Genomic DNA, 27,101 nt, shown 5'->3' with positions numbered 1-27,101 from the left:
TTAACCTTTCTTCCTCCGACTTTCCGAAATACTCTATTGTAGTAAACATGAAGCTCTGAACCCACTTTAGGCAGTGTTAAGGTGGCGATCTTTTCAGTTAAAGAATTAGTGTGAATCTGTTTGGCTGGGAAAAAACAGTGTCTCACTAGATAGCATGCGGTTTTCAAGACTGGTGCTATAATCCTACTTCTCATTTTACACCCCCTGTGATGCCTTCCCCTCACTGGCATTTTTATCTGCAAAAGGAAGTTTAAAAAAAAAAAAAGAGAAGAAGCACAAAAATGATAAAGGTCTTATAGGAACATTACAGGAAATGCAGAAAGAAAACATCATGTAATGAATTACCAGAGGAAACAGAGCAACTCAGGTCAAAATATTTTTGTTTATTGTAAAATACATATTTACATGTGAAGGCACTTTAAACCGTTACAAGCATTTCATATAATCCATTGTTTTAGCTGTTTAACAAGTCCAATAATATTTTTCTACCATCACCTAAACAGGTGAAAAAATCTGAACTGTATGCAGTTGCAGTATATTCATTTTTCTAATGAAAAAACACTATGGTTAATGACAACTAATAAGGATTTGAGCACCATCAGTTCTCTACAGTTTCAGAAAATACTGTAACAGTGTGATAAGCATATACATGAGGAGGAAGAGAGATATGCACATGATGTTAAATTACAACCAAATCAAGTACATTCTTACCTTACAATACTGCTGAAAGACTTACGCTGTTAAGCCTTACATCTACCATCCAGAAAGACTGCAATTGTCCATGCAAATAAAGCAGACTCCATGGAAGGCTAAATCAAGATTCCTTATTACCCCCTAATAATGCAGGAGGCTTTTAGGGACAGGATTATAATTTAAATGGATATAGTCATAAGAGCACCAATGAGCAGATAAAGACAGATAGGTTGTTTTTCTTCTACACTGTGTCTCAAGATCTGAAGACAAATATTCAAATAAAATTAAAGGAACCGAACAGAAGAATCTACATTCAACCTAGTCGACTATATGTCCTCATACTGCAGCTCTGTATAGTCTCAACTTTCAGAAATAAGCGCCTTTTTCTGAAAGTCAAAAATCAAGTATTTAAGCAGTTAACAACTCAAAAATGATTTATACTTTGTAAACTTGCTATTCCTTGATGAGTAGGGTCCCTGCACATGTACACTTCTAAATACATTTTCCCTTCATCATTGCTGACCAGATTCACTAGCTGAGACTGAGATCACACCAGTATTCTTCCCTGGAACTGTGGCACAGCAGATCTTGCAGCACATATTAAAACCAAACAATGAAGTAAACAGAGCTCTACATACAAGTCCTATGTATTTTTTTTTCTCCAGTACAATATACACAAAACAAGTTGAAAAATGCAGTGCTGAGAAATTTCTGTATGTCTCTAACCCTAAAAGCAATTATGAAATAAGATCAAAATACTGGTTTACAGTAATGAAAAAAATTGACTTTTTCCGTTTTGGGAAAATAGATCCTATCAAATACTTCAGTGTTAACAGCTTACTTAAAAGAAATAGATCCTGGAATTTACACATTTCCAATGAAACCGAGCCTTTAATAGCTATAAAAACATATATACAAATATGCCTTATCTGACGGGCTTACATTCAGTGTAGATACTACACAAGAGACTACAATCTTCAGGAAATAATAAAATGAAGAGATACAATTTGTTAAATGAATTTACACATTTCAACAGCTGTAAGGCTGGCCAGAGCCCCAGCTGTTTTTCACCTGTAACCAACTTGTACTTCTTCACATTTAAGCTACAATTTATATGAACAGCTTCTACAGCAGGGTTGCAAATCAAGCTTCTGATTTGAAAGGAGTAGCTTCCATGGCAGCATTTACTGGCTCGGGATAAAGTTAGTTCGGACTTATTCAGGAAGTTATCTCAGTGCTTTTTCAGATTTCAGTGTCCAATTTAAGCCACTGCTGCTTCTACTTTTTGATTATTGCCTATGTTATTGCAGAAGCTCTCTGATCCAGGTAGCAAAATACATATTTGGCGAAGTTCTCATCGGAGATGACATCTACAGTTCAAAACTATTCAGGCTCTTACTGAGGCTGAATTATCAATCTGTTCTCCACACCAGTTATTTCACTGTAATGCATAAAATTCCACATTCTTTTAAAAATAAGGCACTTAAAAAGCTTCTTCCCCAAGTACCAAAAGCTTGAGAAAAATTAACCGACTTCACTCATTTCCTTACTGTTTTTATTCCAAAACTAACGCCCCTGTTCCTAGAAGCTGAGTTACGCTCAGAAATCAAATACTCTGTATTAGGTTCAAGAACACCCAACATGGCTTTCTACAGATCACTCATTTGCTAAATCAGCTTGAAGAGAGTACCTTCCAGCATAGCAGGTTCTTTAGGAATAAAGATCATCACCACTTTCATTCTCTGGCATTTACTACTTATCCCTTACTTTTTGCATCTTGCAAAAGTCAGGTAAAAGTTCAATATTAAACTTCACAGTTGTCTGTATATACCACATTGGAAATGCAAGAAATAAATAGCACAACAGCTGTATTAAGCTCCATAGTTTCTAGATCCCACAGAAAACTGGCAGTTTTAATGATTTGCTCTTTCACTGACAACATCCTGGAGACGTTTAAGTAGAACATCATCGTTTTCCTGGCAGAGTCGCTTCGTAGGGGATTCAGTATCACTATCAATTGTTATTGCTCGTTTCTTACTCCTGTGTTCACCTTGTTTTATCATATTGTTGATATCCTTCAAACTCTGTGATCAAGAAAAAAATTTAAAAACAATGTGATACAAGTTAATATGACTCCATCTGAAACTTGATTTGGTTCTCAATTACCTGAGAACCAAGAAGTTTCTATTTTGAACCTCTCTGCTGAATGAGTGAGGGATTCTACATAAAAAACTCTATCCCTCACCACAAACTGAGAAACTGGTTCGGTGAATCCCCATTCTATTAGAGCATGTTCTAATTATGAGATTAACACTCCCCCAAATCAAACATTTTCAACCCTTTTATTTTCTACCTTGGAAGGGCTCCCATTAAATTTGTATAGTAGTGCAGTTCGAGGCGTCAAGCAAGCACCATTCTTATGAGGCGAAACATAAACTGAGTGCTGTTGAGAGATCCGTCGAGGTGATACGGGCTGTTGCTTAATGTTGGGGAATGGAGACAAAGGAGGGGCTTCCATCTGAAAGACGACAAATCCCCATAGGATATGAATCAAAAATTACTGAAGAGGTGTAACTTCACAGAAAGACAAGACTAACACGCTTCCAGGTTTCCTTTATAACATTTTATCCCATAGCAGTTAAACAACTGAGCAAAGGTCTGCCAAACCACAGAACAAGTTTATTTCCCGTATGTGTTACACAGATGCTCCACAGGTATTTTAGCCAATGAGTACTGTTACATAAAGAGGCTGAAAATGGGGTTGTAAACTGAACTGCGTCTGCAGTTTGTCCTTTTGAAAGGCTGTTAAAGCAAGTCCTCATAGCATTACCTGTAACTTCACAACTTCTGTAACCATGCTAAGTGAATAACTATGCAAAATACTGACACAGAGTGCCAGGAAAACCACAGTGTGTCTGATTATTCAGTAGAGCAAAACTCCAAAATAGTTTACTTACTACATGATCCTGGTTTGTAATATCGTACTTCAGTGCAAATGATTGTACTCTTCCTACATAAACCGCATTGTAAAATGTAATAAGATCTCCTCTCTCCTCTGTTCCTGACTCACTGGACTTCTCTGCTGCAGATCTTCCCGAGGAACTACCAGTTTTCACAGATGAGTCTAACAATAAGAGAAAGCTTCAGATTTCAGAATACAGTATCGGAAAACTTCATTCTTTAAACTTGTATTCAACTGATAAGAACTCATTCATAAACTGACCAATTAATGAGATGAATTCAAGAATCATGCTTGAGCCAAGGGTGCATTTTATGTGGTTATGAGCATTAGAAGGAGTTAAGAATCACTGCTAGCAGGCTAGTGGATTATGACTAAAAAGGCTAGTGCAAATCTTCACTTCTGTACTTGAAAACTCTGTAGCAAAAATGGGTGGCAGTATCGATCCTTTTTCCATTTTTTTTGTTTGTTTTAAAGGAGTGAAAGTCATAAAAAGCCATTTTTTTGCTCATCTTTTTTGGACTGCTGTACAATCTTCATATAGCAATAATCAGGTTAGCCAGTATGTAGAACAATGTTAACATGCTCAGAACCTTGACCTTGCCAACACTTCAGCACAAATGCTATGCAAACTTGCAGCAAAATTTCAAGCAGCCTGAGAACTTGCAGTTTTTAGCTTCTGTGAAGCTTTCTAGTGATGAGCTGGCAAAAAAATAGCTTTGTACTCAACTCACATCTACCACGAGGAAGCCAGGAGACCATCTTTTCAGGCATGTAACTAAATGGATGTTCAGTAGAAAAAGCTGCAGCTGCACAGCAAGTATATTGCTGTTAACTCTTGCCTGCTTAAGCCAGATCCCTACTGAACACAACCTTCTTCTTCATTCCTCCACACTGTTTACTACCAAGCAAAACAAGGGAACACAGAATAAAGCCTCTTGCAATCACTGCAACATGGAAAGAAACATCAAAACCTGCAGTTGATACCCATAATTCCTTAGCGTCTGTCTTGTGTCAGAGCACAAGCACGTGTTCCTGTAAGCTGCTGTCAAAATAACGTTAATTAACATAGCAAAAAGAGACACTAGTTTCCAACTGATGAAAAAGTCTAATAGGAAAAGGAACTGAACAACTTTGTAACCAAGTAAACATGTTTGACAGAACACCCTATGGCAGTACCACTATAGATGCCCTACGACATCCAAGAATTGTGGAGCTGTTAGACAGGATGCTGAACCTACAGATCAGCACTTTCCTGGACCCAGGCAGGACACTGTAAGGTGGCAGTAATGGCACTAATACTCATTCAAGCAGTTGAATCCCACTCACCATGGGATTTTGCCATATGGAACAGCCTTCTAAATTTCTTTGTGTGTCTTGGCTGAAGATCTGTTCTACTCATGGGCTCATACGTGGGCTTGTGATCTATCCTTTTACTGACAAGTCAGTAACAATGGGCATGGAACAATTTTCATACTTCTTCTTGAATCCTATTTTTATCTCTTTCTTCTCTAACCCACAGCAAATAAAATATCAGCTATTTAAAAGAAATCTACTTGTATATGCAAATTTTGGTCTAAGACAGCCACTATTTTCTGGAAAAAAGTAGTCCATATTTAAACCTACAGAATAGGCAATAACATATTAGAAAAAAAATTGTCATAATATTCAGATACTGTTCATCTTTCTTTGTTAAATGGTGTTACTGTCCACGATGAACCGTAGTAACACTGATACAGTAACGAAATGCTTCAGTATCAAGCTATCAAATTTAAGAAAACAAAATAAAACATTTGTTCCAACTGGAAAGCATATTCTTTATATCTAACAAACAGTAGGGCTGCTGATAAAGTATATTTATCAGTATTTTCAACAATACATTTATTTATTTTAAATGCATTTTAAAATCTAAAACTTATTTCTCTTGTCATTATTTGACAGTTCAGTTCCTTAAAAACATGCAAGTACATTTTTAAAAATACCAAATTACTTTGCTGTACCTACCTTCTGTCATCTCTACATCTTGGTTTTTATTTTTGTCCAAAAGGACATCATCAGAATAATTTCTCAACAAAACACTCCTATAAACCTATAGAACACAGAGGGAAAAAAAACGTTCTTAACAAGGAAAACATGGAAGTCAGATTAGATTGTATCTATCTGAATAAGAATGAATCTAATTTTGAAGTTGATTCGATTTTTCCATTATCATCATAAACATTTGAAAGCCACGTCTTTCTGAGACTTATATGAAGGAAAGGTTATATCATTTACTCACATGGCTGTTTGCTTGCGGCTGATTTCTGTAACTTTTCATTATGTCCTGAAAAGTTCTTTCCTCTTTGGTTACCTGGAAAAGAAAAGGCTATTGAAGACCAAGTGCAAGCAGAACAATCAGGCTGCTCAGGTCCAGTCTACTCAATTAGCTTCCCTCTATATAGCCTTTTAATGAGAATTAATATGGTGATAGGATAGTTCTGAAGATGGGAATATGAAAAAACACACACTTTTCATGTTTAAGCATTCTTTTTTTTTTTTTTTCCGGCTAGTAAAGCCTTTTTTTTTTTTTTTGCATAAGATACTTAAGAATTATTCCTTTTCAAACTTTTCTTCCAGTGATACTGAAAATTAAAGAAGGGAAGCATTATTGCACCAGAAGACATTTGTGAATTTAAAAACTAGACCTCTTAACTTTTCTAAGTAGAAAATGAGAAAATCCTGAACAAAACAGCATACATATAATTTCAGCTGTCCTTCATATGTCAAAATTGCTCATTTGTAACTGGATGGATGAAAAAAAAAAAAGTCCTTTTTATGTTTTCAACTGAACTAAACTCAAGTTTCCTAAACCTGCATGTTACCTTTGCCATGATATAAAAGGCACAGAGAAGGAGCTGGTCCAAATGTCTGTCCTTCATTAGATCAGCACAATGAACCAATGTGAATTCAAAACACGTCCATATCTTCCTGCGCAAGTCATTGGAGACATCCAATTTCAAGCACAGATCACGCAAGCGCACACTTGCCAGATGATAAACCTGGAAGAGAAAGACATGTAATTAAGAGTCAAGCCTGCTGATCTTAACCTAGTCTGCAAAAACGAAAGCTCTCACTAAAGTATAACTGTTTTATACTTCAATACTTTGTTTTCACAGAACTTCCCCCCTTTGCCCAAGTCAATGTCTCCAAATATTAAGCTGTCAACTCTTCAAACGTTGGATGCTTATAGAAAATCTAATTAAAAACATGATGACTATGCCTTCTATAATACACTGCTCACTTACTATAATGGAACAGTTATGACAAGCTAAAAGGGACATACTTTAATTACAAGTATAATCTTATATTTTTAAGCTGACAGATTTTTTTTCCCCATTCTGATTACCAAAAACCTGTTTCAAAATCTGAAATAACTATCAAGTGCAACATTAACATTCTTCCATTTATTTCAAAAGTTCTCACTTCATTGATAGTAATTAGGTGCATTCTTTATGTTCAACAGCAGGAAGAATTCATCTTCATTTTCACTTGTTCTACTGAGCAGGAACAAGAAATGGAAGCAGGGGAAATCTATTATTATTGTGAATGTGTTGATCACTATAATGAAAAGGTCAAATTTGTCTTCAAAAGAATTCTAAGAGAAGACTTTTGTTCTTCCTAAGAGGAATGTTGCCTACCACAGTTTTTCAAATACAGTATTTCCTTGCTGAGATTAAAGCTTCCAAAAAGCAGTCCATGTTCATGCCTAGCAGCTAGCTAATCAATTCTTAATCAGTTCTCAGAAAAAGAGAGAGACTTACTATTAAAATAAAAGAACCAACACTTCAGACACAGGATGTGGCTTTCAAGTGTTTCCGGGAATGAGTTTCTGTACATATAGATACCATAAAGGTGAAAACTTCTGAAAATAACTTCTCTTGTAGCCAATAAAAAAGTTTCTCTCAAGCACCCAGTTCTTAACCTACTCTTTTATTCCTCGTTGTTTCAAGAATTTATTTTGTTCTAGAAACTTTTAGATAGCATGTTATTCGACACTGATTTTTTGAGGTTCCATGCCGGCAAGATCAGCACTACTGGGCAAACCTCAGAAAACTCCAAACAAGAGAATATTGTACAGGATACAAAACAATTCAGTTTTTAATGAGCATGACACAGGAGAGTAATCTCATTTTTGGTATATCTAACCCTTGCAAATGTGGGAGGCAATAAGAACAAATGAGGTAATTAAAAACTGACGATATTTCCTAGGTAGTTACAGAAGCTACTAAAGAAAGAGAAGAATAACAAAAAATTGAAACATCTAATGTGTCGGAGGGAGGGATGGAACAATATGGGAAACTGAATTCTCTGCAACGTCTTTTCTCCTCCCAGCTACATGAGAATTGTTCATGCCAAAGGAAAGGTACGTGAAGGCTGAAAAGTAATATGATGTAAATTGCTCAAGGATTTTTAGCATGGTCACAAATAGAAGTAAAACACAACTTCCTAACAAAGATACTTACCTTTCTGTAAAACAGTGCCAAGGATCCAGTTTTCTTTGGTTTGCTTCCTGATGACAGATGCCCTTCCTGTGCTTGGCTCACCTGGGGGTGGTAGGGAGCCTGAGCTTCCATTTTAGGTGGCTGACCTAAGTTCATGGAAATGGGTATCAATGTGATCCCACCCATTTCATGCGCAATACCTGGAGATGAAAGAAAATTATGATGATCCAGAAATAAACTGCTTGCTGCCACCATGCTGCATAGTTAGATTGCAAATTCTAAACAAATATTTCATACTGAAAACATTTCATCCTTCTATATTGGATGCTAAAAGGACAGAGTCTTCAGAAATTATTAAAAAATACATTTCTGGTAATGCTTACAGGAAGAAGATGATTGTGAATCGCCATTTCTAAAACTATCTAAAAGTACAATGTTGACAAGGAATTGCAGTCTCTGTAAACAGCGTACCACTCTTTTGGGGAAGATGAGCATTCCAGTTCTTTTTTTGCTATTATTTTGCAAATCTAACAGCACATTATATACAGTCCATATTAGTTTGTGCAGTAGTTGTAGTCAAATTCTCTTGCTGAAAATCTCCTTAAGCATTAAAAGTAGAGAATTTTTCAATCCATCTAAATATACTTAAGACACAGACTTTAAATCCAGAAAGGCTACAAAACTAATTTCTCATGTATCTTTATCAGAAGTATAGGCAAGCATCAGCCAGCTTCAATAAAACTTTAAAACCACACTATTTTGCTGATACTTATATGTAGCCCTTACCCAGTAATTTCAGAGTATTTTTAGATTATAATAGACTAAAAAGTATTTTTAGATTATAATAGACAAAAAATAAATGAATCAGTATTGGAGTTGAGAAGCGAAGTCACACTTAATCTGTTATGAGGTGTAATTGGAAGAAGGAAGAACTCCATAACTGTGTTTGCAAGTTGGAATCCTCAGGACACTTGTCAGATATCCGATCAAAACACAGAATGAGATGTTAGTATAAAAACTTAAGTTTTGCTATTGTTTGTTTTGGTTTTTAATAAAGTCATTTATGCTCTTTTAAAACAGAAAAAGTGATACGTGTTCAAGATGTATTGTCAGTCTACATGGATCTACAAGAGCAAGCAAAACATCTCATACAGAAAGAAAACAGAAAGAATTCATACCATGCAGTGGGATAGTAACCTTCTGTCCTGCTTTTCCTGGTACTGTAGCTGTTGTCATGGTCAGTACTGTTTGCCCAGGAGAAACTGATATATTTTCAGTAGCAATGCTTGATGCTGGAGCAATTGTCAATTTAGTTCCCTCAGTTAAAATCTTTTCCATCTGCATTTCTTTGGGACTGTCATCTCCAAAAAGTCTTCTCTTAGCACTTCCTGCTGTAGGGGAACTGTAGCGCTCATGAACAGAGATTGGTGACAATGGCTGCAAGTCTAGTATGCAAAGAAGAAAAAAGATCATCTTCAGAGCAGCTGCTGAATAGGGATTCTTCTCCACAGGAGAAGAAAAGGCTATTCTCTCAAACTACAAAACCAGAGTGAAAGAAATTGTTTCTGATTAAGAAGTAATCTCACCATTCACTGTTCTTAGGCAATATGAATAATGACTATACTCCTCTAACTCTCTCCTTTTACTCTGTAACAGAGTTTGGTCTTCATAATCTGTTATTAACGTGAAAGAAAAGATTGACCAAGCTATCAGTGCCACTGGTGGGCATACCATTTTCTATCAAGCCGAAGCCTTCTGGCTAACTGGCAAGGTGAAACCAATTCTAGACGTTACTTCCAGTCTGCCAGGATGGTCTTCTCAGTATCAGGAGCACATAAACATTTCCAATCCCAACCATTTTCAATCTGAAGTGAAGAAGAGCACTTGGTACCAGGTTCTCATACAAGGCAAGACCTCACACACTCCTACACTTCTGTAGGATACCATCTCCAAGTTGCTTTCCCTTCTATTGAACAACTCACCATAACATCTACAACAACTGCTTATACATCACTTTCCTAATGCACTTGAGTATTAAAAAAAAAAAAGTTTTGAGTTTTGTAATGTGATTTGCCAGACAAACTCAAAAGGAGACAACATCACAGTTCATAGTGCACAAGCAAGAACTTACGAACTAGCATTTGGGATACAATGAAAGCAGCAATTCCTAACTACTGAAGTGTGAAAAAGCAACAACTGTGCTGCCACTGCTTCTTCACCCTCACCCTTAAGAAACAGTTCTACGCGATACCTGGAAATCTGCAAAGAGTAAGGCAGTTCTTCAGAGGAAAAGAGTATTGCAGACAAATTATCGTCTTCCCCTCCTGCAAAAGAAAGTTCTGTAGGAAGAGGACTAAAGGCAGCCCTAATCATTCTGTAATGCAGTAACAAGAGGTGCCAGTGACAACCACCACTGGTCAAGGGTTAAAAAAAAAAAAAGCAGTGACAGGGAGAGCGGGGTCTGATGGATCAGAATAATGAGAATGCTACAGTAGTTAGTGCTATCAAAAGTGCTGGAAACTGCAAAGAGGAGGTTATACTTTAAAAAGAGTCACCAAAAATCCAGTCCAATTCAGTGAGACAATAAAAACAGCAGCAACCACACACACACACCAACAAAAAAATCCCAACAACAAAAAAACTCACAACCAGGGAAAAATCTGACCAGCCAAGGACAATAAGCTACCAGATGACATCCTACCCCAAGAGTAGGGTAACCATCTTGCATCAAAACAAAGGCAAGTTCTGTGCCAGTTCAGATGTGAAGCCTTATTACCAATGACTACTGCTGGTAAAACACATTAGTAGTTTGACTGGACACATCTAGACTTTTTCTAGATGAACTGAGACTGCACAATTCTGAATGCTTAATCCAGATTCAAGACTGCTCAATTATAAAGTATGAAAAAAAAATCCCAATCCAAATCTGCATGTTCAAAATATATCAGAAACCTTAAACATACCCCGTCTTAAAGTTCCACCAAGATCTGTCCGAACCTCTTTAACTCGAGGATGAACTATGGGAGATACTGGCATCATAGGCAAATGCCCAAGCCCACTTCCTCCATTGCTTGCTTCAAAATTACTGGGAAATATTACCTGAGAAATAAGAAATACCAATGTAAGATTAACACATAACTTTCCCTTCATGTCAATGTATTAATAAAAGATTGTTGTTTTCATTTTTTTTCCCAGCAGATAATGTAAGTGTTGAACAGAGTTCTGTATAACAGCAAGAAAAACATCATGATTTTTTTAATAAAAGGCTAACATACTTCTTCGCATGTTGGGACCCTGTTTTCTGAAGCCTGGAGAGCACTCCAGAGTGCCGAGTCCCGAGTCCAGGCTAGACTCTCAAGAATTTGTTCCTCAATGCTGTTAAGGTGCTTCACCATGTCTCTGGAAAGTCCTTCCTCAGACCGAATCAGTACTTCAATAACCTAATGGTAACAAGACACACATACAAAAGCAAAGTCATATCACTCATGTTTAACACTATCAAACCACTATTCATTTCAGGATCCTGTTCAAAACCTCTCTTCAATATAGAGCACTCCAGTGTCTTCCTCACCTTGAATCTTCCCAGCCCTCTCTGATTCTCTTACGCAGCCCAGCTCCGAGACACCATAAGAAATTTCATCTCATGTCACATCTCGACAGGCCTTTGTCTCCCCTTCTTTTCCATTTTCAGTACAACTGTGCATGTGTGTTGTGTGTCCATACAAGCAACACAATTTAAAATATCCATCACCCACGGTAAATTTACATGAAATAGAAACGTTAAGCCCATGCATATGCCTTTATTTACTTTTTAAGTACAAATAACTAGGGAACCCTTAAGATGGAAATGGACAGCGAGTGTCAACTCAGTGCAGAACAATCCCTCCCAAGGTGCCTTCAGGCCCCTCTCACCACCACCGAGCATACATGAAGCATGTGCAGTGCTCACCTGGTCAGATACAAATAGTAGCGCACCTGAAAGAACCCCAGCATTTAAGCTTTCCCTCCCTTCAAACAAGCAGCCCATAATCAAAGAGGTTGAAAAGCACTGTTTTAAAGTTTAATTTAAGAAAAGGCTGTAATTTAAGAAAAGGCCTTAACATGTACAAATCAGGGTTGACAAAAGCTGGAAAGGGCCCTTGGAATACCATGATCCATGTGGGAGTGTGGCCATGGGGGTCGGCAAGCCCCATGGTTGGTGATAACATCAGACTCTTAACGATGAGGCCATCAGGAACATAAAAGAGTTTAGAGGGAACAAAGAAGGGTGATTCAGGAGACGCCTTGCCATCTTGGGTTGCTTGTTCTCTAGCCGTTAAGGCATGGAAATTGCTGGGTGTTTGATGTTGCTGTTCTATGCAAAGTTGTTTGAACAATGAAAAGTTGTTTTTGAAAAGGACTACTGTGGGGAGAAGGGTATAAGAGGGGAGCCTGACCTCAAGAAAAAAAAAAAAAAAAAGGCAATATGATATAATGAAGTTATGTCATCAGTAAAAAAGGAATGAAAAGGAACAGGCTAGCAGAACGGAGACCAGGACGGGAACAGGCACACTGATCGCCTCATGAAGATAGGTTCGGCCAAACTCGGCAAATCGCTCAGAGGAGCTCGTGCAGAAAGTCGCTGGAAATGGGCGCACTGGAGCTGGAAAGAAGCTCAAGCTGAGAGAAGCGGACCCGTGCACACAACTGCCCCTCGCTGGTCAGCAGTTGCGCATTATGGGGAATCATACGTCCTTAGGAACAAAGACTGTCCTGGTAACCTTACAGCTTATTCTCCTTCTTAACAATCGGACAGTTTATGAGCCTGAAACATGGGACCAAATTGAGGTCAAGGTGTGGGACTCTGCAACTAAAAATGACAAGGTTGCAGTGGGATTGCTCGGCACCTGGCGAGCAGTCTCTGAGGCCTTAAAGAGCCCTGTGGGACCACAGTCAGAAACGTGTGGTTTGCCAGACAGTGAGGGAGCTGCGGGCTCCTTTACTGATCCGACTGCTATGCCATGGGCCCCTCTGCTGCTACAGCCATCTCAGGCCTTTGCTGTTTCGCCCCCGGCTGACCTGGACGTGCCTTTTGACCCAGGCCTCTTGGCCTTCACAAGGAGATGGCTATGCTTTTCTTCGATCCAGGAAGAACAGGATACATAAGGCCTGAAGGCCGAGTTGCTTGACAACTTAAAGCAAGACATATTGTTCCCATGACTAGCCCTGGAATTCTCCGGTGTTCGTAATCAAGAAAAGGAATGGAAAATGGAGACTGTTAAGTCATGGAACTTAAAGGATTGTTTGTTACCTTTTCTGATTGTATATATGTATAGGTGTAATAGGTGTACTCGGCTTTAGTATGAAGGAGCAATGTTCTGTATATTTAGAAGGTTTGATGTTTGTGTGTGCGTGTTGGTAGAGCATAGACTCCCCGTGCACCCAGCACTGTTTACTTGCCTTTTATAAATATTACTAAATTCAGATTGAGTTGAGACTTCATTTATAACAGTAAGTCGTTAGATATCTCAAAAACAGTAAGCATAAAAGGATCAAACTGAATCATTGGGATTAGAAATTAGAAAGCAATTGATTAAGAATGTATAGGTGCTATATTTGTGATGTACTGTGCCTGTGCTGCGCTTAGGCCTCCAGATAACAGGAGCCCCCCTCATGGTTCAGACTTTAACCAATGGGTCAGAGATAAGGAGGACTGCTTAGAAAGGGACAAGATAAGGAATGTTAAACATACAAGGCCTCGAGATAACAGGAGCCCCTCTGACCCCAAGAACCAGATCAAAACAACCTTATGGCCCAGATTGTGACCAAGGCCTCAGAGAGCACATGCAAAGAGACGAGGCAAAAAGTTCAACCCTGATGAAGACATCTTACTTCATCCCCACGACCCTCAACGCCCACCGCCACAAGGCACTGAGCAAGCGCAGACAAGAGGAATTTATGGAAGTGACTTCTTGTAGCTAATTTTAATACTAAGCGGGGACAGGTTATGCATATGTATAGGCATGTTGGGAAACTTCATGCATATGTAACTCTTTACTGCATATAACCATGGCAAGTTGCTGCATTAGGCGCACACGACTTTGGTGGGACTACCCCCTGTGCTGCCCAGCGCTGAATAAACATACCTACTTTACAATCATACTGATTGTGGAGTCAGTTTTCTGTGAATCAAAACAAGTTCAAGAATAGAAATTACATTGGGAGCAAAGGGGAAATGAGTTTAAAAAGAGCAAAACTAAGAGAACAGTCAGGAAAAGAGATTTTATGCTCTATTCTGTAAAAGGAGAGGAAAAGAAATTTTAGCTGTACAAGCCTGTGGTAAGTAGTGGTACTCAAAAGCAACTAAGAATATTTTTGTTATTTTACCAGTAATAAGCATAACTAGAATGCAACCAGTCCTACAGCTTGCAGTCAATAAATACAAACATTATTAAAACATATGTCTGAATGCTTTAGTCTACTAAAAGTTGTGTGTGTGTGTGCATGTGTACGTATGTAAAACAAAAGTTTATCAACAGCATGTTACCATTAAGTACCATTTACAAAATGGTTTTATTGCTTTAAATTTCATCTTCAACTCAAGCATTACACATTCCAGGTAATATTAAAGACAGACAGAATTTAGAACAGGCATGAGACATATTAACATCTGTTTTTCTCCTGTGTGGCAACCTAGGAAGGAAGAACATCATCCCTTGAGACTGTCAATCCAGTAACATGCCACTTTGAACACAGATTTAGACAATATGTATTTACCTTATAGAAATAGAATGGCCTGAGGTCAAGTACTTCAATTATCCAGGGAAAGGTACGAGGTGAGCTATATGCAAAAAGCACAATCTCCAAGCAGCATGCCATGAGGGAGCGGTGAAAGACATCTTGTTCCAAGAGAGCCTGAAGAGATTACAGAAAATGTCAGTGATCTGAGGTTAGGGAAACAGAGGCACGTTTTTTTAGACAAAAAAAAAAAAAGCCTTCTAGGCAGAATTAGAGTCATCTCAGGAAAATCCATCTTACATGGATTTTTTTTTTTTAAATTTGTTTTTTGAAAACATACAATCCTTCTTAGGGGAGAGCAGGAAATATGGGCTTCTCAGGAGATCTAGGATTAAAAAAAATCTCAAAAGATACTTAAGACTTTGCCACATATAAGAAAATTCACAGAAGAACTCTGAAAAACATTTAAAAATGCAGACAAATAATGCAAGCTTTGCTCTTCACAGTCAAGCCAGAAAATGACTACAGGAAAGTAAATCCACAGCAGCACATCAAGTCCTTAGACTATTTCAGTACTGTGCCATTTGAGATTGAGTTATTGCTTTATTCTACCTCCACACACAATCTCCTCTTTTTACATGGAAGTTTACACTGGAAGTAGATTAACATTTTGAAAAGCATCACTGTTTTCATACCACAGTCAAATGAATTGTGTCCGTATTGTGAGTCACAAAGCAGATCAAATATGTTGCTGTCTAACATGAAATATTGATATTGTTAATGGAATAAAAAGAAGAGAATAAAAATTATCTGCCCTAAAATTAATGATTCTGGAAATAAACACAGGTTAACATAATTAATAATGCCAGATTTATACCATTTTCAATAGTAGTAAAAACTATATTTAGGCACCTTACATACACTTCTCTTTCATTAAAAACAACAATGTATACAGATTGTCAGCGGACTGATCTGTTCAGGAACTGTCTGAACATATCCCCCTACAAATTCTCCTCTTCTGCTAGTTCTTTACTTACAGTCATGTCCTTCCCATGTAGTCTTCGTGTTTCTTGTACCATTATAGTCTCCAAGATTTTATAATACAAGATCTCTGCCAGTTTTAATCTGTTTACAGCAAAGTCTGAAATTTAAAATCAAAACTGATGAAGCCCTATGCTGTTTCCACAAACAGCCTCAGACTAAATTGACTTGTACTTGGCCTTCTCTAACAAAATATCGAAGTGTATAGATTTTCCAAATCCAAACAGCATGCTTAGAAACACACTAGTCACAAGAGCAGCACACAAATCTAGGAACATTTTAAACAACTGTGTATTTTCATATTTCTAGTGAAGTCATTCTGCAAACAATTGCAATGATGATTTTCCTATTTGTATTTCATTTCCTTTAACTTTTAGATTTAAGATGAAAGCACACTTAAAATTTTTGATAAGATATTTATAGATTCAGTGCTGTCTTGGTTATCCCATTTTCAACTGTAACCTTGTTTTTATTTTTAATAACATTTTATTCTTTATAGTATTCTGCTTGACAGCAACGATTTTCTGTTTGGAAGCGTTTGTTAAAATAGCTCCACTGTATTAAGTAGTCATATGATAGCATATATATTCATTTTATTTGCCCTCATTTAATACTTTGAAACATCCTGTGCATTTCAAGTTCATACCTATATGAGATCCTGGTTGTTCATCTGTTGACTGAGTGTAGCTGCGACAAAATGTCTCACCTATTTCTTTTACTCTGTTTGTAATGCTTTCCATAGGACTGCGTGCACAAGACCTAAAGCAGAACACAAAGAGAAAGCCTTGTTTGTATAAGAATATATCCTGCTTGCATAAAAAAATAATAATAATTTTTTTAAAATCTAATTTTACTGAGCTTTCCTCATCAGGCAATAACGTGTATTACCACGAGCAACAGAGGAAAACATAAAACACAAAGAAAAAGATTCTTTCCTGTTTTCCTTTCCTAAGAGAGCCTACGTAAATTTGAGAGCTCTTTCTGAACACTTCCGTATTTGGAGCAAATCTGTACTTAGAGGAAAGTGGCTTGCATTTAGGTCAAATTAAGACACTGAGTTATGCTGAAAAGCTAGCGTTGAAATAAATTATGGTTTCATTGAACAAAGCCTTCTAATTAAAAGTTACACTTCCATGGAATTTTTACTTGAAAGAGAAAAATACCTGAAAGCATAGATTATTCCACATAGTCAAAAGCACAGTTATTTCCCATTTCCCCCAATCAGACAATACATATCCTATCATTTGCTGAACTCATATCCAAGGTGAGCAAAGCATTCAACACGTTTCTTATCTGAAGATTACTCAATTAATGTTTCTCCTAGTTTTAACATTTAAAACTCCCTTTGACAGACAGGTTATTGCTTCAATGAACTCAGTTTCGTTACAGACAGATATGCTAACATTGTAATAATACTGATTGACTTAATATCAAGCAATCTTTAAAAAACAACAAAATAGGAACCTGCAAAATAGAAATGCATCTTGCTAAGCATTTGTAATGCAAACTTTTAAGAACAAGTATTAGAAAGACCTTCAAAACATATAATTTCAAAGATGAGAACTAAAAGTAGTATTTTCACCTAGTTATGAAGGTTGCTATAAACTATTACTTGCGCGCATCAAATATTAAGTGTTAATTATAAATGCTCACTATTACTGAAAAACATCTGGAGACCTTACAACACTAAAGTAAGGCCATGCTTTGCATGGAATTAGACAAATGCCCAACACCTTTACAATTCTTTCACATTACATTTTTACTTGTTACAATCTATGAAGCAACACTGATCTAGTTTTTACTGCTGAATTATTCTGTTTACACTCATCTGCTTACACACCAAGATTTTCAAGTGCATTTCACTACAGTCAGCATGCAGACATGCATCTATGAGCCAAAAGTCTAAACTGATTTACAAAACAGGGACTCTGTCCTAGAAATGGTGATCAGGAAAGCCTGGGGTTGTAATAAGTAGTCACTTAATGTATGATTTCCCAGCATCATACAGTGGCTGAAAGAGATGAATGAGATGTTGGCGATATCTCAGGGGTAGGAGGGTCTAGCTCTCCTTCTCGAGAAAAACAGATCATTTAAAAACCAGAATGTTTTACTTATGTTAAGACCTGTTAACTGGAAATAATACAGAGGCAGAAACAAAAAAAAAATCTGCACCAAACAAAAAAGTCAATTTTGAGCAAGGAAATAGGCACAAGCACGAGAAGATGAATTTTCACTTGTATGAGAACAATCACAGTGGATGTACTTACTCAAAAATAGCGATCAGTTGTTCACTTGGTGCATTTTTCAGTCCAGCCACAATATTCTGTAACCGACTCACACTTTGTGTGGCTGAAGCAACAGGAGTGATGACAGCTTCCTTTTCTCGTAGGTATCTTCTTCCAGTCAGAGGAGTTGAAGGTGCAAATGACCTTTTCTGTGAGACGGAAAAATAAGCAATAAAATCAGTCAACAGCAATGTTTCAAAAACATGATCTCATGCAAAATCACTTGAAAGATTAAAATGATGCTACTAACATACTACCTGAAGGCTGTCTGTGGTCTCAGAACTCACTAAAAAGTAGTTCAACTACAACAAATCTCCAGATAGACAAAAATAAAGTTTTTTTTTTTTTTTTTTTTTTTTAATAAAATCTAGAAAAAATGGGACTTTATATCTTAAAGTCTGTATATCTGCTTACTTAAATACTGGAAAATACAGAGCAAGAAAGAGGAAGCACATGCTTCCATTCAAAACCCCTGGGTTAGCTGGGTGACATGGAATAAGCGGCAGAGCTGCCTGGGAGAGGGTCACAGGAAAACATTCTTTGTGAAACACCGTTCTGGTGCACCTAGAGCCCCCTGTAATAGAAGTAATGAAATAAAGTATTCGGTTTTGAATGATCAGAACAGACCACATTTTGAAGATACAAGGAAAAAAAATGATGAAAAGTTAGGCCTGTAATCAGCACACATAAATAGCAACAAGGTCATTTTTTTATACTACAGAAACTGGAGTTTGAAACTGATAAACTCATTCCAATCCAACACGTTTAGTTTGCTTGAATACGAGACATTTATATTTGGGACAAAAACTTAAACTGTATGATTCATTTATACCAGCAGTAGCATCTCGTAATAAGCATGAGTATTTTAATTGCCGTGAAATGGTAGTTATCAAACAGCATGAGCTCCTTTCACACAGCGTGGCATACTTTTTTCCTTATTAAAGTTCAAAAAGTTATCGATTGAGTATTTTCCCATACACCAACTTCATTAAATACATTTTACATTTTTCAAACATAATGAAACACTACCTCTGCTTATAGGCTACTTTTTGTAACAAAATTACAAGGAGTGAGGCTTTGGTGGGTTTTATATCTTGAATATTATCTTTCATTGAATAGTATACAAGTTATCTTTTCCTGTTATCAAAAGGAAACATCAGAAAAACAAGTAAATTAACCCAATGTAAAGATTTCATGGTGTTCTTACTGGATATAAATTAAGTCTGAAATAACCCTAAGTCCATATAGTTAGGTCTCAACTACTTACAGATTTTTCTTGCACATAAAAAATACTAACTCACACATAGAAATGCTCCCATCCTGCTTAAGGAGTAGGTATTTACTGAATTACATAGGAAAGAAGACACTGCCATTTCTCCTTAGCAAAACTGTCCACTGAAGCCTGCAAATGTCACTCCTTTCTCTCAGTAAAACGTTCAGCTTTTCAGCTGAAATGCAGCTTTTCAAAGTCATCTCAGGGATTCAGATTGCATATAATGATGAAAAAACTTGACAGGTGTACTCCAACTGAAAATGACAAGTTAGATGAACCACCTTTTCAAAATGCTGCTGAAGATGACACTCCACATGAGCTCTTGCTGCTGTCTTCCCTACAGGCATGTCTGCAGGAAATTTCCGAGGAGTGCCTATTTCTTCTTCAGCATCTGCTCCTAGGAAAACTCTCTCATCAAAGTCACCCACTGTTAGAACATACTCTTCATATTCTTTATTCAGCGCTTTGCTGGAAGAGAAACCAAAGCATTACATCAAAAGTTTAACTGCTGAAGAAACCAAAAATATGCCAGTGGGGCTAAAATTCAAAACTGAAACCACACAAGCTCAAAGCATTTAACTCTTTCAGACACGGTACTGCTTGTACAGGAAGCTTCACTCCGATCAGTAATCTGCTCGTGCACATCCTTGCCTGCCTCATCACCCACCGCAAACCTCCCTGATCCCTGCAGGGCCTGCTCTGTTTCCACCGACACTTAGTTCTCACTAAGTAGAGGAGAAAACAACTTGGCTTCCACCCCAGTTGCAAATAAAGTGGTTTTGAAGTATTCAATGGATCAAAAGTTAAATCTTTGCATATGAAGAGCATGCAAACAGTGGTTGCATTAAACGAGCTAAGTTTGAGCTCTGCTTCTGCCACTTGGTATTCAGCTATTTTCATAATGGCATACTCAAAGGGAAATTTAATTCCTACAATCACCACTGACATGTGATACTGAACTTTATCTTTTTCCAGCTAACCCATCTGTAAAATAGTTTAGACAAAGAAACAGGCTTCCATGTTTCCTCAGATGTTGTTTACAAAAGAATGGGGAATACTATATTATTCTACACAACAGTAGTTATTAAATTACTAGTACTCCTATTCAAGTAGAAACACTAAGAGAAGTTCATATGGACCATAAAAATACTGTTTTCTATCTAAAATTGAGGGTGTCATCCACACTGTTAAAACAACTGAGTCATTGCTCGTAATTCTTAGAAAGCAAATCAAAGAGTTAAAACCTCACTGTGCAAAAACAAATGATTAGGTAATTTTTGGAAAAGGCAAAAAACTCTTTACAGGATCCAGAACAAAGCAGCTGCTGTTCATCTTTTTATTTAGATTAGTTTTGAGGAGTGAATTCAGTAAGTTTCTGAAACAACTGTATTTGCCTTCCACTGAATTTTTTTTTGTGGTTTGGAAGAAAAAAAAATCTATTGAAAAGAGAATTGCCTTTACAGATTTATACACTCAACTGGAGACTGATAAACAAGTCTGAATACTTCCCTACTCAGGTATAATATTTGATTACCATCAAATTACCATCAGGTTACGTATAGAAATACATCCATGAACTTCAAACTCAAGGCTTTGACTTGCATTCGACTACTCAAAGGTAACAGCTGACAGAAAATCAGAATCCTAGAAGGCTGTAAAAGACCCTAAAGTTCAAGTCCAACCATCAACCTAACACTATCAAGTTCACCACTAAACTATGTCTCTTAATGCCACATCCACATGTTTCTTAAATATCTCCAGGGATGGCAACTCGTCCACTTCCCTGGGCAGCCTCTCCCAGTGCCTAACCACCCTTGTGTGACCTGACAGTAAGGAAGAAACCCACAGCCGACCCTCTGATATTTGATGCATCTCAGGTCCAGAATGCATTTTAGGCAAGTAACAGCAATGGTTGTCAAGTCATTACGAGCAGCTAGTTATGATAAAACAAGGGCACAGATAAAACTGAGACTTAGTATTCAAAGACACATACTTTAAAAATGAAACCAAAGCCCACAATTAAGAATGTAAACTATAACTTACTTATTTTCTGTAAAATTGCAAAGATCCAATAGACATTCTCCTTTTAAGATCTAAGAAAAACAAAACAAAATAAAAAACACAGAAATATCTTACATAATAAAATCAATAACATAATAAACATAATAAAAACAATGTGAGAGCATGATGGCTTCCACCTAAGTGGAAATGAGATTTAGGAGCATAATTGGATTCTTTTGTGTATACCAAAGCACTACAATGCAATTAGCAAGACAATCAGACAAGGACAAATCTCTGTTCTACCCAAGCTCTAGAAAAACTCATTTCTCAGAAACAGCACTGCTATTGGAAATCTGTTCCATCGGCAGGTTAGGGACCTGATGAATGACTACATAAACATTTCCACAGAACTTGGAAACGTTTTCCAGTATCAAAACCAAACAGAACAGTCTGTCCAACTGCAATCTCAACCTCTTAATTCCAAAACATCTTGCTTAATTCCAAGACAAGTGCTAGGATCCAGACTATCATTATGGTTACTCCACAAAATTGTTTCACAAGGTAAGATTTTCTTCAGAAAAAAAAAGGCTATCATCCATGACCCAGTTTTCACACTGCCAAGAAAGCAAAGATTCTTCACTGATGTAAAAAGCCAAAACAGAGAGGACCGTACAGAACGTAATTCAAAATGAAAGTAAATTCTGCTCCTGCTAACATGCACACAAAGGAAAGCTGAACCAGACCAAGTTCATTTGCCTGTTACTGCACTTTTCATCAGCACCTGCAGGTTTTAAACAGTTTCAAGACGGGACCATTCATAAGAGCACTATCACACATCCTTAAAAGTAGTAAGATGTACCTTCCTATCAAATAGTTTTGAGATGTATGGTTTAAAGTAGTGTTCCTTTATTCCTTTTGCTTCTACTAAAAGCCCATCATGCAGCTCACACAGCGTGGCAATAATGCAAGGAGGATCTTCAGAGACTTTGATCTCTGTTGCATGGAAGTCCTCTGGTAAGCCTGAGAAGGAAGGGGAGGGGGGGGAAAAAAAAAAAAAAAAAAAAAAAGACAACCAACCTTCAACTTCACTTAAAAGAAATTAAAAACCAAGCATATTTGATTTTAAATAATCTGTCCTCACCATACCTTTAAACGATGGATTTAGCAAATCTCTTCTATTTGGACACAAAAGGGCATTTGCGAAGACCAGGTCCAAGCAGCAGAGAAGCAAATGATAGGAATTTACTAAATCATCCCCAATCATACGGAAATTACCTTTAAGAGACAGCATATCACATCAAGCAACATAACAGAAGTTCGTAACTCCAAATACACATAAAACATGCAGCTAAAATAGCCAGCCTACCCTTAGTGTACACAAAGAGAGTCCAGCAGAAGTTGAAGAGATCTTTAACACTGCATGGCACCCGCCTGTCAATGAGGAGGACAAGAAGTCAGTCTCCAGGGTCAGGAAGCTGAAGCTTGTTACAAGGTAAGAATTTCATTCCATTTCCTTGCTCAAAGCAAGCTGGAGCGACCACCTAACAATTTCACGCTCAGACACACCGTAAGCTACATGTGCATATTTCAGCTTTCATCGTCTCCTGTATAGCTCTAGAGGGCTTTCTGCACAGCATCATTAACCTTCCAGCCCCTTTTTGAGCTAACAGTTGCCGTTGGTCTGTGACCCTGGACATACCATTTTGATAGTGTCAGGACTGTAACAGAATTCTCCTGGAGCTGCAGGCAGCGAGATGCCCAGGACAATACAAATTACAGTGATTATTTTCCTAAACATTTCACTATAGCATCAACCACCCCTTCAAAACATGCAGCTACAACTTGTGTTACAGCTCTTACAGTGCAAAATGTTTGGAGTAGAGACTATCCAACGCCACAGAGCTTGAAGACCAGGGAAGAGATTATTTAAGACACCCAATGCAGAAGCTAATGGAAAGCTAGTTACAGTAACAAACACTGTTCTGATGAAGGCACATTAACAGGGCATACAGATGAAATTTCCCCTGATACAGATGCAGCAATGCCCACAAAAGCATCCTTTCTGTTTGTAAGGAGCTGCACTAGAGCATTTTACCACAAGTTATCCCCCCTCACATCCCAAGGACACACAAGTCAGCAAAAATCGCTGGCACAGGCCCAGCTCAGCTCCCTCATTATCAAGGTTACATCCTCACTGTAAAGCTGCCAGAGTCAGCCACATGGTCAGCAGAGAACATGGACAAGTCCCTTTAATTAAAAGTACCCTGCATCTGGAAGACACCACCACCAATTACTACATTTGTCATAAAAATGACATAAGAACATTGCCTGTAATTTTCTCCCATTTACGTGTTAACGCTCATTTGTGTTTCTGTGCTCATCTGACTGAGCATGTTAAAGTCATGCTAAAATCACAGTGATGTGGAAGGCCTGCTGATGCTTTCCCATTCGGTACAGCTACATTTGCACCGGGGGATTAGGTCACAGAATCAACTACAAGTCTATTGCCACAAAAGAATATCCCCATGCTAAGCGCTGTGACGGTCTGACTGTATCTCAAGTTGATGCTTCACTCTGCCTCTTCCACCATGCAGAGCCGTGCTCACTAAGGGCCAGGTCCTGAATTCACAGAGAACTGCGTAAACAAGCGCCAGACGCAAAGCTCTGCTGATATGAGCTGTGCTCCACCACAACTAGGGATCTTCCTCTATGCACATTTCAGAATCAAGGCCACAACACGAAGCAGCCCTATCGCTTTAGTACTTTACCATATTCTTTAAAAGCATAAATAGTGGTCGTAACATTTGTAAACCTCTTGAAAAGTCACATGAAAAATACCTCTGCTTCCTGCTTCGTTGTGGCTTAGAAGTTTCTTCAAAAGGGTTTTGAAATACATCCAAAAATATTGGCTCAAACTTCTTGAAGATCACAGTTGACACTTCAAAGTTTCTCTCCAGCCTCTCTACTCGCTCACGGAATTCCTGTGGTAGATTTGACATGTCCATCCACTTCTTCATTTTGCTGAAAAACTGAATTAAACTTAAAAGAAACAAGAAAATACGTTTATTTTCAGCTTCACCTAGCTTTCTTTGTTCCGAATTTTGATAAAGCCAAGAACGCATCACATTTACTCCTTACCGACTACTTGGTTTAACACATAGGTTTAACACTTATTTTGACAGCCTCTATATTGCAAGCTTTTTCGCCTCTTTATCACTCAGGTTCCCCTCCTTGGCTCACTAAGGCACAGGCGTGGGGACGCTGGTTTGTGTTTAAGGGTGTAGAGGAAAGCGGGCGCTGCTTTGGGTGCCAAGGGAAGGGAGGAAAGGCAGCAAACACACAGACACGAGTCTACACCTATCGGAACCACCTACACAAAAGCTGTAATTACAGGTGTAATTAAGCCGGCTTCCCCCCCCCGGCAAACAACTTGGAGCCCCAGCACCCTCCGTCAGCCTGCGGAGCCAAGCGGGGCTGGGAGGCCCCCGCAGCACCCCAAACCCTGCCGGGACGGGCGAGACAGCGCCGGGACGTCTCGTTTGTGGGATGCCCCATCTGTGGGACGCCCCGTCTGTGGGACGCCCCGTTCGCGCCTCATTTAACCACCACAAGAAGACCGGGAGCGCCCCGCCAGGGGGCCGTGCGGGGCGGGGAGGTCAACCTGAGCTTGGCGGAGCGCAGGATCCTGGTCAGCGACACGCAGTTGCCCTCCATCAGGCCGCTCCCCACGGTGGGCAGGACGCTCTTGCGGCAGGCCACGTAGAGCGCGCAGGCCAGCCAGTGCAGCGCTTCCCCCTGCCAAGGCAAGCGGCGCCGCTCAGCGGGGGGCAGGACGCGAAAGCGGCCCCGGGACCCCCCCTCTCCGTCTCCCCCCGTCCCGCCCCACCTCCAGGCTGTAGGTGCCGCGCAGCGCCGTGAAGTCGCGCAGAGCCTCGGCGGCGCTGGCCGCGTCCAGGTTGAGCTCCTGGCAGAGCCGCTCGATGGCGGCGCCCGGCTCGGCGGCCCCCGACGGCGGCGGCGGCTCCGTGAGGGACATGGCGGGCCCGGCCCGGTGCTGCGCTCAGCCCCGCGCGCCAAAAACGGCCCCGCCGGAAGGGAACGGCCCCTTCCGCCGCCGCCGCCGCCGCCGCCACGGGAAGCGGGGCCACGGCGCTGCTGAGGGGGCCTCGGGGCTCGGAGCCCGCCCGCAGCTCCCCGCATCCCGCCCCTGCCCCTGCCCCTGCCCCTGCCCCTGCCCCTGCCCCTGCCCCTGCCCCTGCCCCTGCCCCTGCCCCTGCCCCAGCCCCAGCCCCAGCCCCGCCGTTACCTGCTGGAGCAGCGGCTCGGATCCAAGCTTGAGCCGTGCTCAGTTCAGGGAGTGAAGCGCTTCGAGCTCCAGGCAGGAAGGCATCGTGCAGCCAGGGCGCCCGCTGTGCGCTTCAGCATCCAAACGCCAAGCGCTGGGGGGTCGTCGCCCTGTGGTGGGTGCTGGGGGTCACGCTCCCAACCCAGGGCTGAGCCTGCAGGGCCCCAGCCTCGCTGTTTCACAGCCACATGGGCCCGGGGAGCGCTTTTAGCACCGTCTGAGGGCTCGTCTGCAGGCAGCTGCTGTGGGTGCGCTGCCCAGTCCAAGCTGTGTGCTGGACGGAGGAACGCACAGGGTGGTGTAGCTGGGGGGTAAAATGCACTGGGGATGCAGGATGGAGCCTCGGTGCTGGCAGAACGGCCCCAACCCGATGCTGGAGGCCTCCCCTCGTGGTGGCTCAAACTACTTGATGCTTAGGGGTGAGCTCCTGAGCAGCCCCGGTGATGCCGGCCTCGTTGTGGGTCTCATGAGCAGCTTCTGACCTGCCCCAAGCTATGGTCCTACTGTGCAAACACAGGCTGGCTTTTCTTAAAATGCTCACTTGCAAAGCCCAGCGGCCTAGGGTCAGGACTGTCAGGCAGCAGTCCATCCCGCTCAGCGGCAGAAGCTGCAGATGATGCAGGCACTTTGCTCACATCGCCACGGGGCCGTTCCCACTGCAGAATGGGGCCGTTCCCACTGGCTCCCGCAGCACTGGGCTGGAAGGAGCCATGTGGCAGTGGAGCCTGTCCCCACTGAGCACCACCACAGCTTGGGCCTTCTCCAAAATGTTACTTCACTCAAGTGCTAGCTTTTGTCTGAGCACCTAAATGTCTTTGCAAAAATATCTGTTGTGAGAGCAAGGAAAACCAAATGCCATGAAAAGCCACCAAGTGTCTTTTCCAGACAATCCAGGAGATTCCTGGAGTCTGTTGAGGATAACTTCCTGGTCCGGGTAATAGATGGACTGGCCCGAGGTGAAGCCTTACCAGACCTGGTGCTCACCCCGGTGGAAGAGAGCAATAGAGAGGTTAAGATCGGAGGCTGCCTGGGCTGTAGTGACCATGCCCTGGTGGAGTTTGTGATCTTGAATACAGGTCTGGCAAAAAGCAGAGTCAGGACCCTGAACTTCAGGAGAGCAAACTTCCAACTGCTCAAGGAATTGCTGGCTGGGATCCCCTGGGAATCCTGTCTTCAAGGGTATAGGAACAGAACAGAGCTGGCAGCTCTTTAAGGACACCCTTCTGAGAGTGGAAGAGCACTCCATCCCCCAGCAGAAGAAATCGAGCAGAGGAGGCAGGTGATCGGCATGGCTGAGCAAGGACCT

At 40.0% G+C, this 27,101-nt stretch overlaps 1 protein-coding gene across 4 annotated transcripts; it reads right to left on the bottom strand.

Moving 5' to 3' along the window:
- Positions 1–363: 363 nt before the first annotated feature.
- On the bottom strand, positions 364–25,565 carry RBL1 (RB transcriptional corepressor like 1). Of its 4 annotated transcripts, XM_027442808.3 has the most exons (22): positions 25,337–25,563; positions 25,112–25,245; positions 24,289–24,489; positions 22,817–22,881; positions 22,597–22,725; positions 22,310–22,470; positions 21,493–21,542; positions 19,731–19,917; positions 18,159–18,325; positions 16,538–16,650; positions 15,888–15,991; positions 14,890–15,027; positions 11,409–11,573; positions 11,097–11,232; positions 9,312–9,578; positions 8,155–8,333; positions 6,514–6,690; positions 5,931–6,002; positions 5,657–5,741; positions 3,651–3,817; positions 3,047–3,211; positions 364–2,777 (listed from the first exon to the last, which is right to left on the bottom strand). In XM_027442808.3, exons 1-22 carry the CDS (start codon positions 25,484–25,486, stop codon positions 2,607–2,609), a joined length of 3,183 nt encoding a protein of 1,060 aa, XP_027298609.1. In that variant the 5' UTR covers positions 25,487–25,563; the 3' UTR covers positions 364–2,606. The 4 variants fall into 4 exon arrangements, 3 of the variants coding, with proteins under 3 accessions (XP_027298609.1, XP_071882581.1, XP_038021991.1); XM_072026480.1 differs by lacking the exon at positions 25,337–25,563 and having other exon boundaries at positions 24,289–24,431; positions 25,112–25,241; XM_038166063.2 differs by lacking the exons at positions 364–2,777; positions 3,047–3,211 and adding an exon at positions 4,640–4,697 and having other exon boundaries at positions 3,657–3,817; positions 25,337–25,565.
- Between the last annotated feature and the right edge of the window lie 1,536 nt (positions 25,566–27,101).

This window comes from Anas platyrhynchos, chromosome 21 (genome assembly GCF_047663525.1).
Source record: "Anas platyrhynchos isolate ZD024472 breed Pekin duck chromosome 21, IASCAAS_PekinDuck_T2T, whole genome shotgun sequence".
NCBI lineage: Eukaryota > Metazoa > Chordata > Aves > Anseriformes > Anatidae > Anas > Anas platyrhynchos.
The sequence above is the reverse complement of the archived record's forward strand: the minus strand, read 5'-3'. Positions and strand labels throughout refer to the sequence as shown.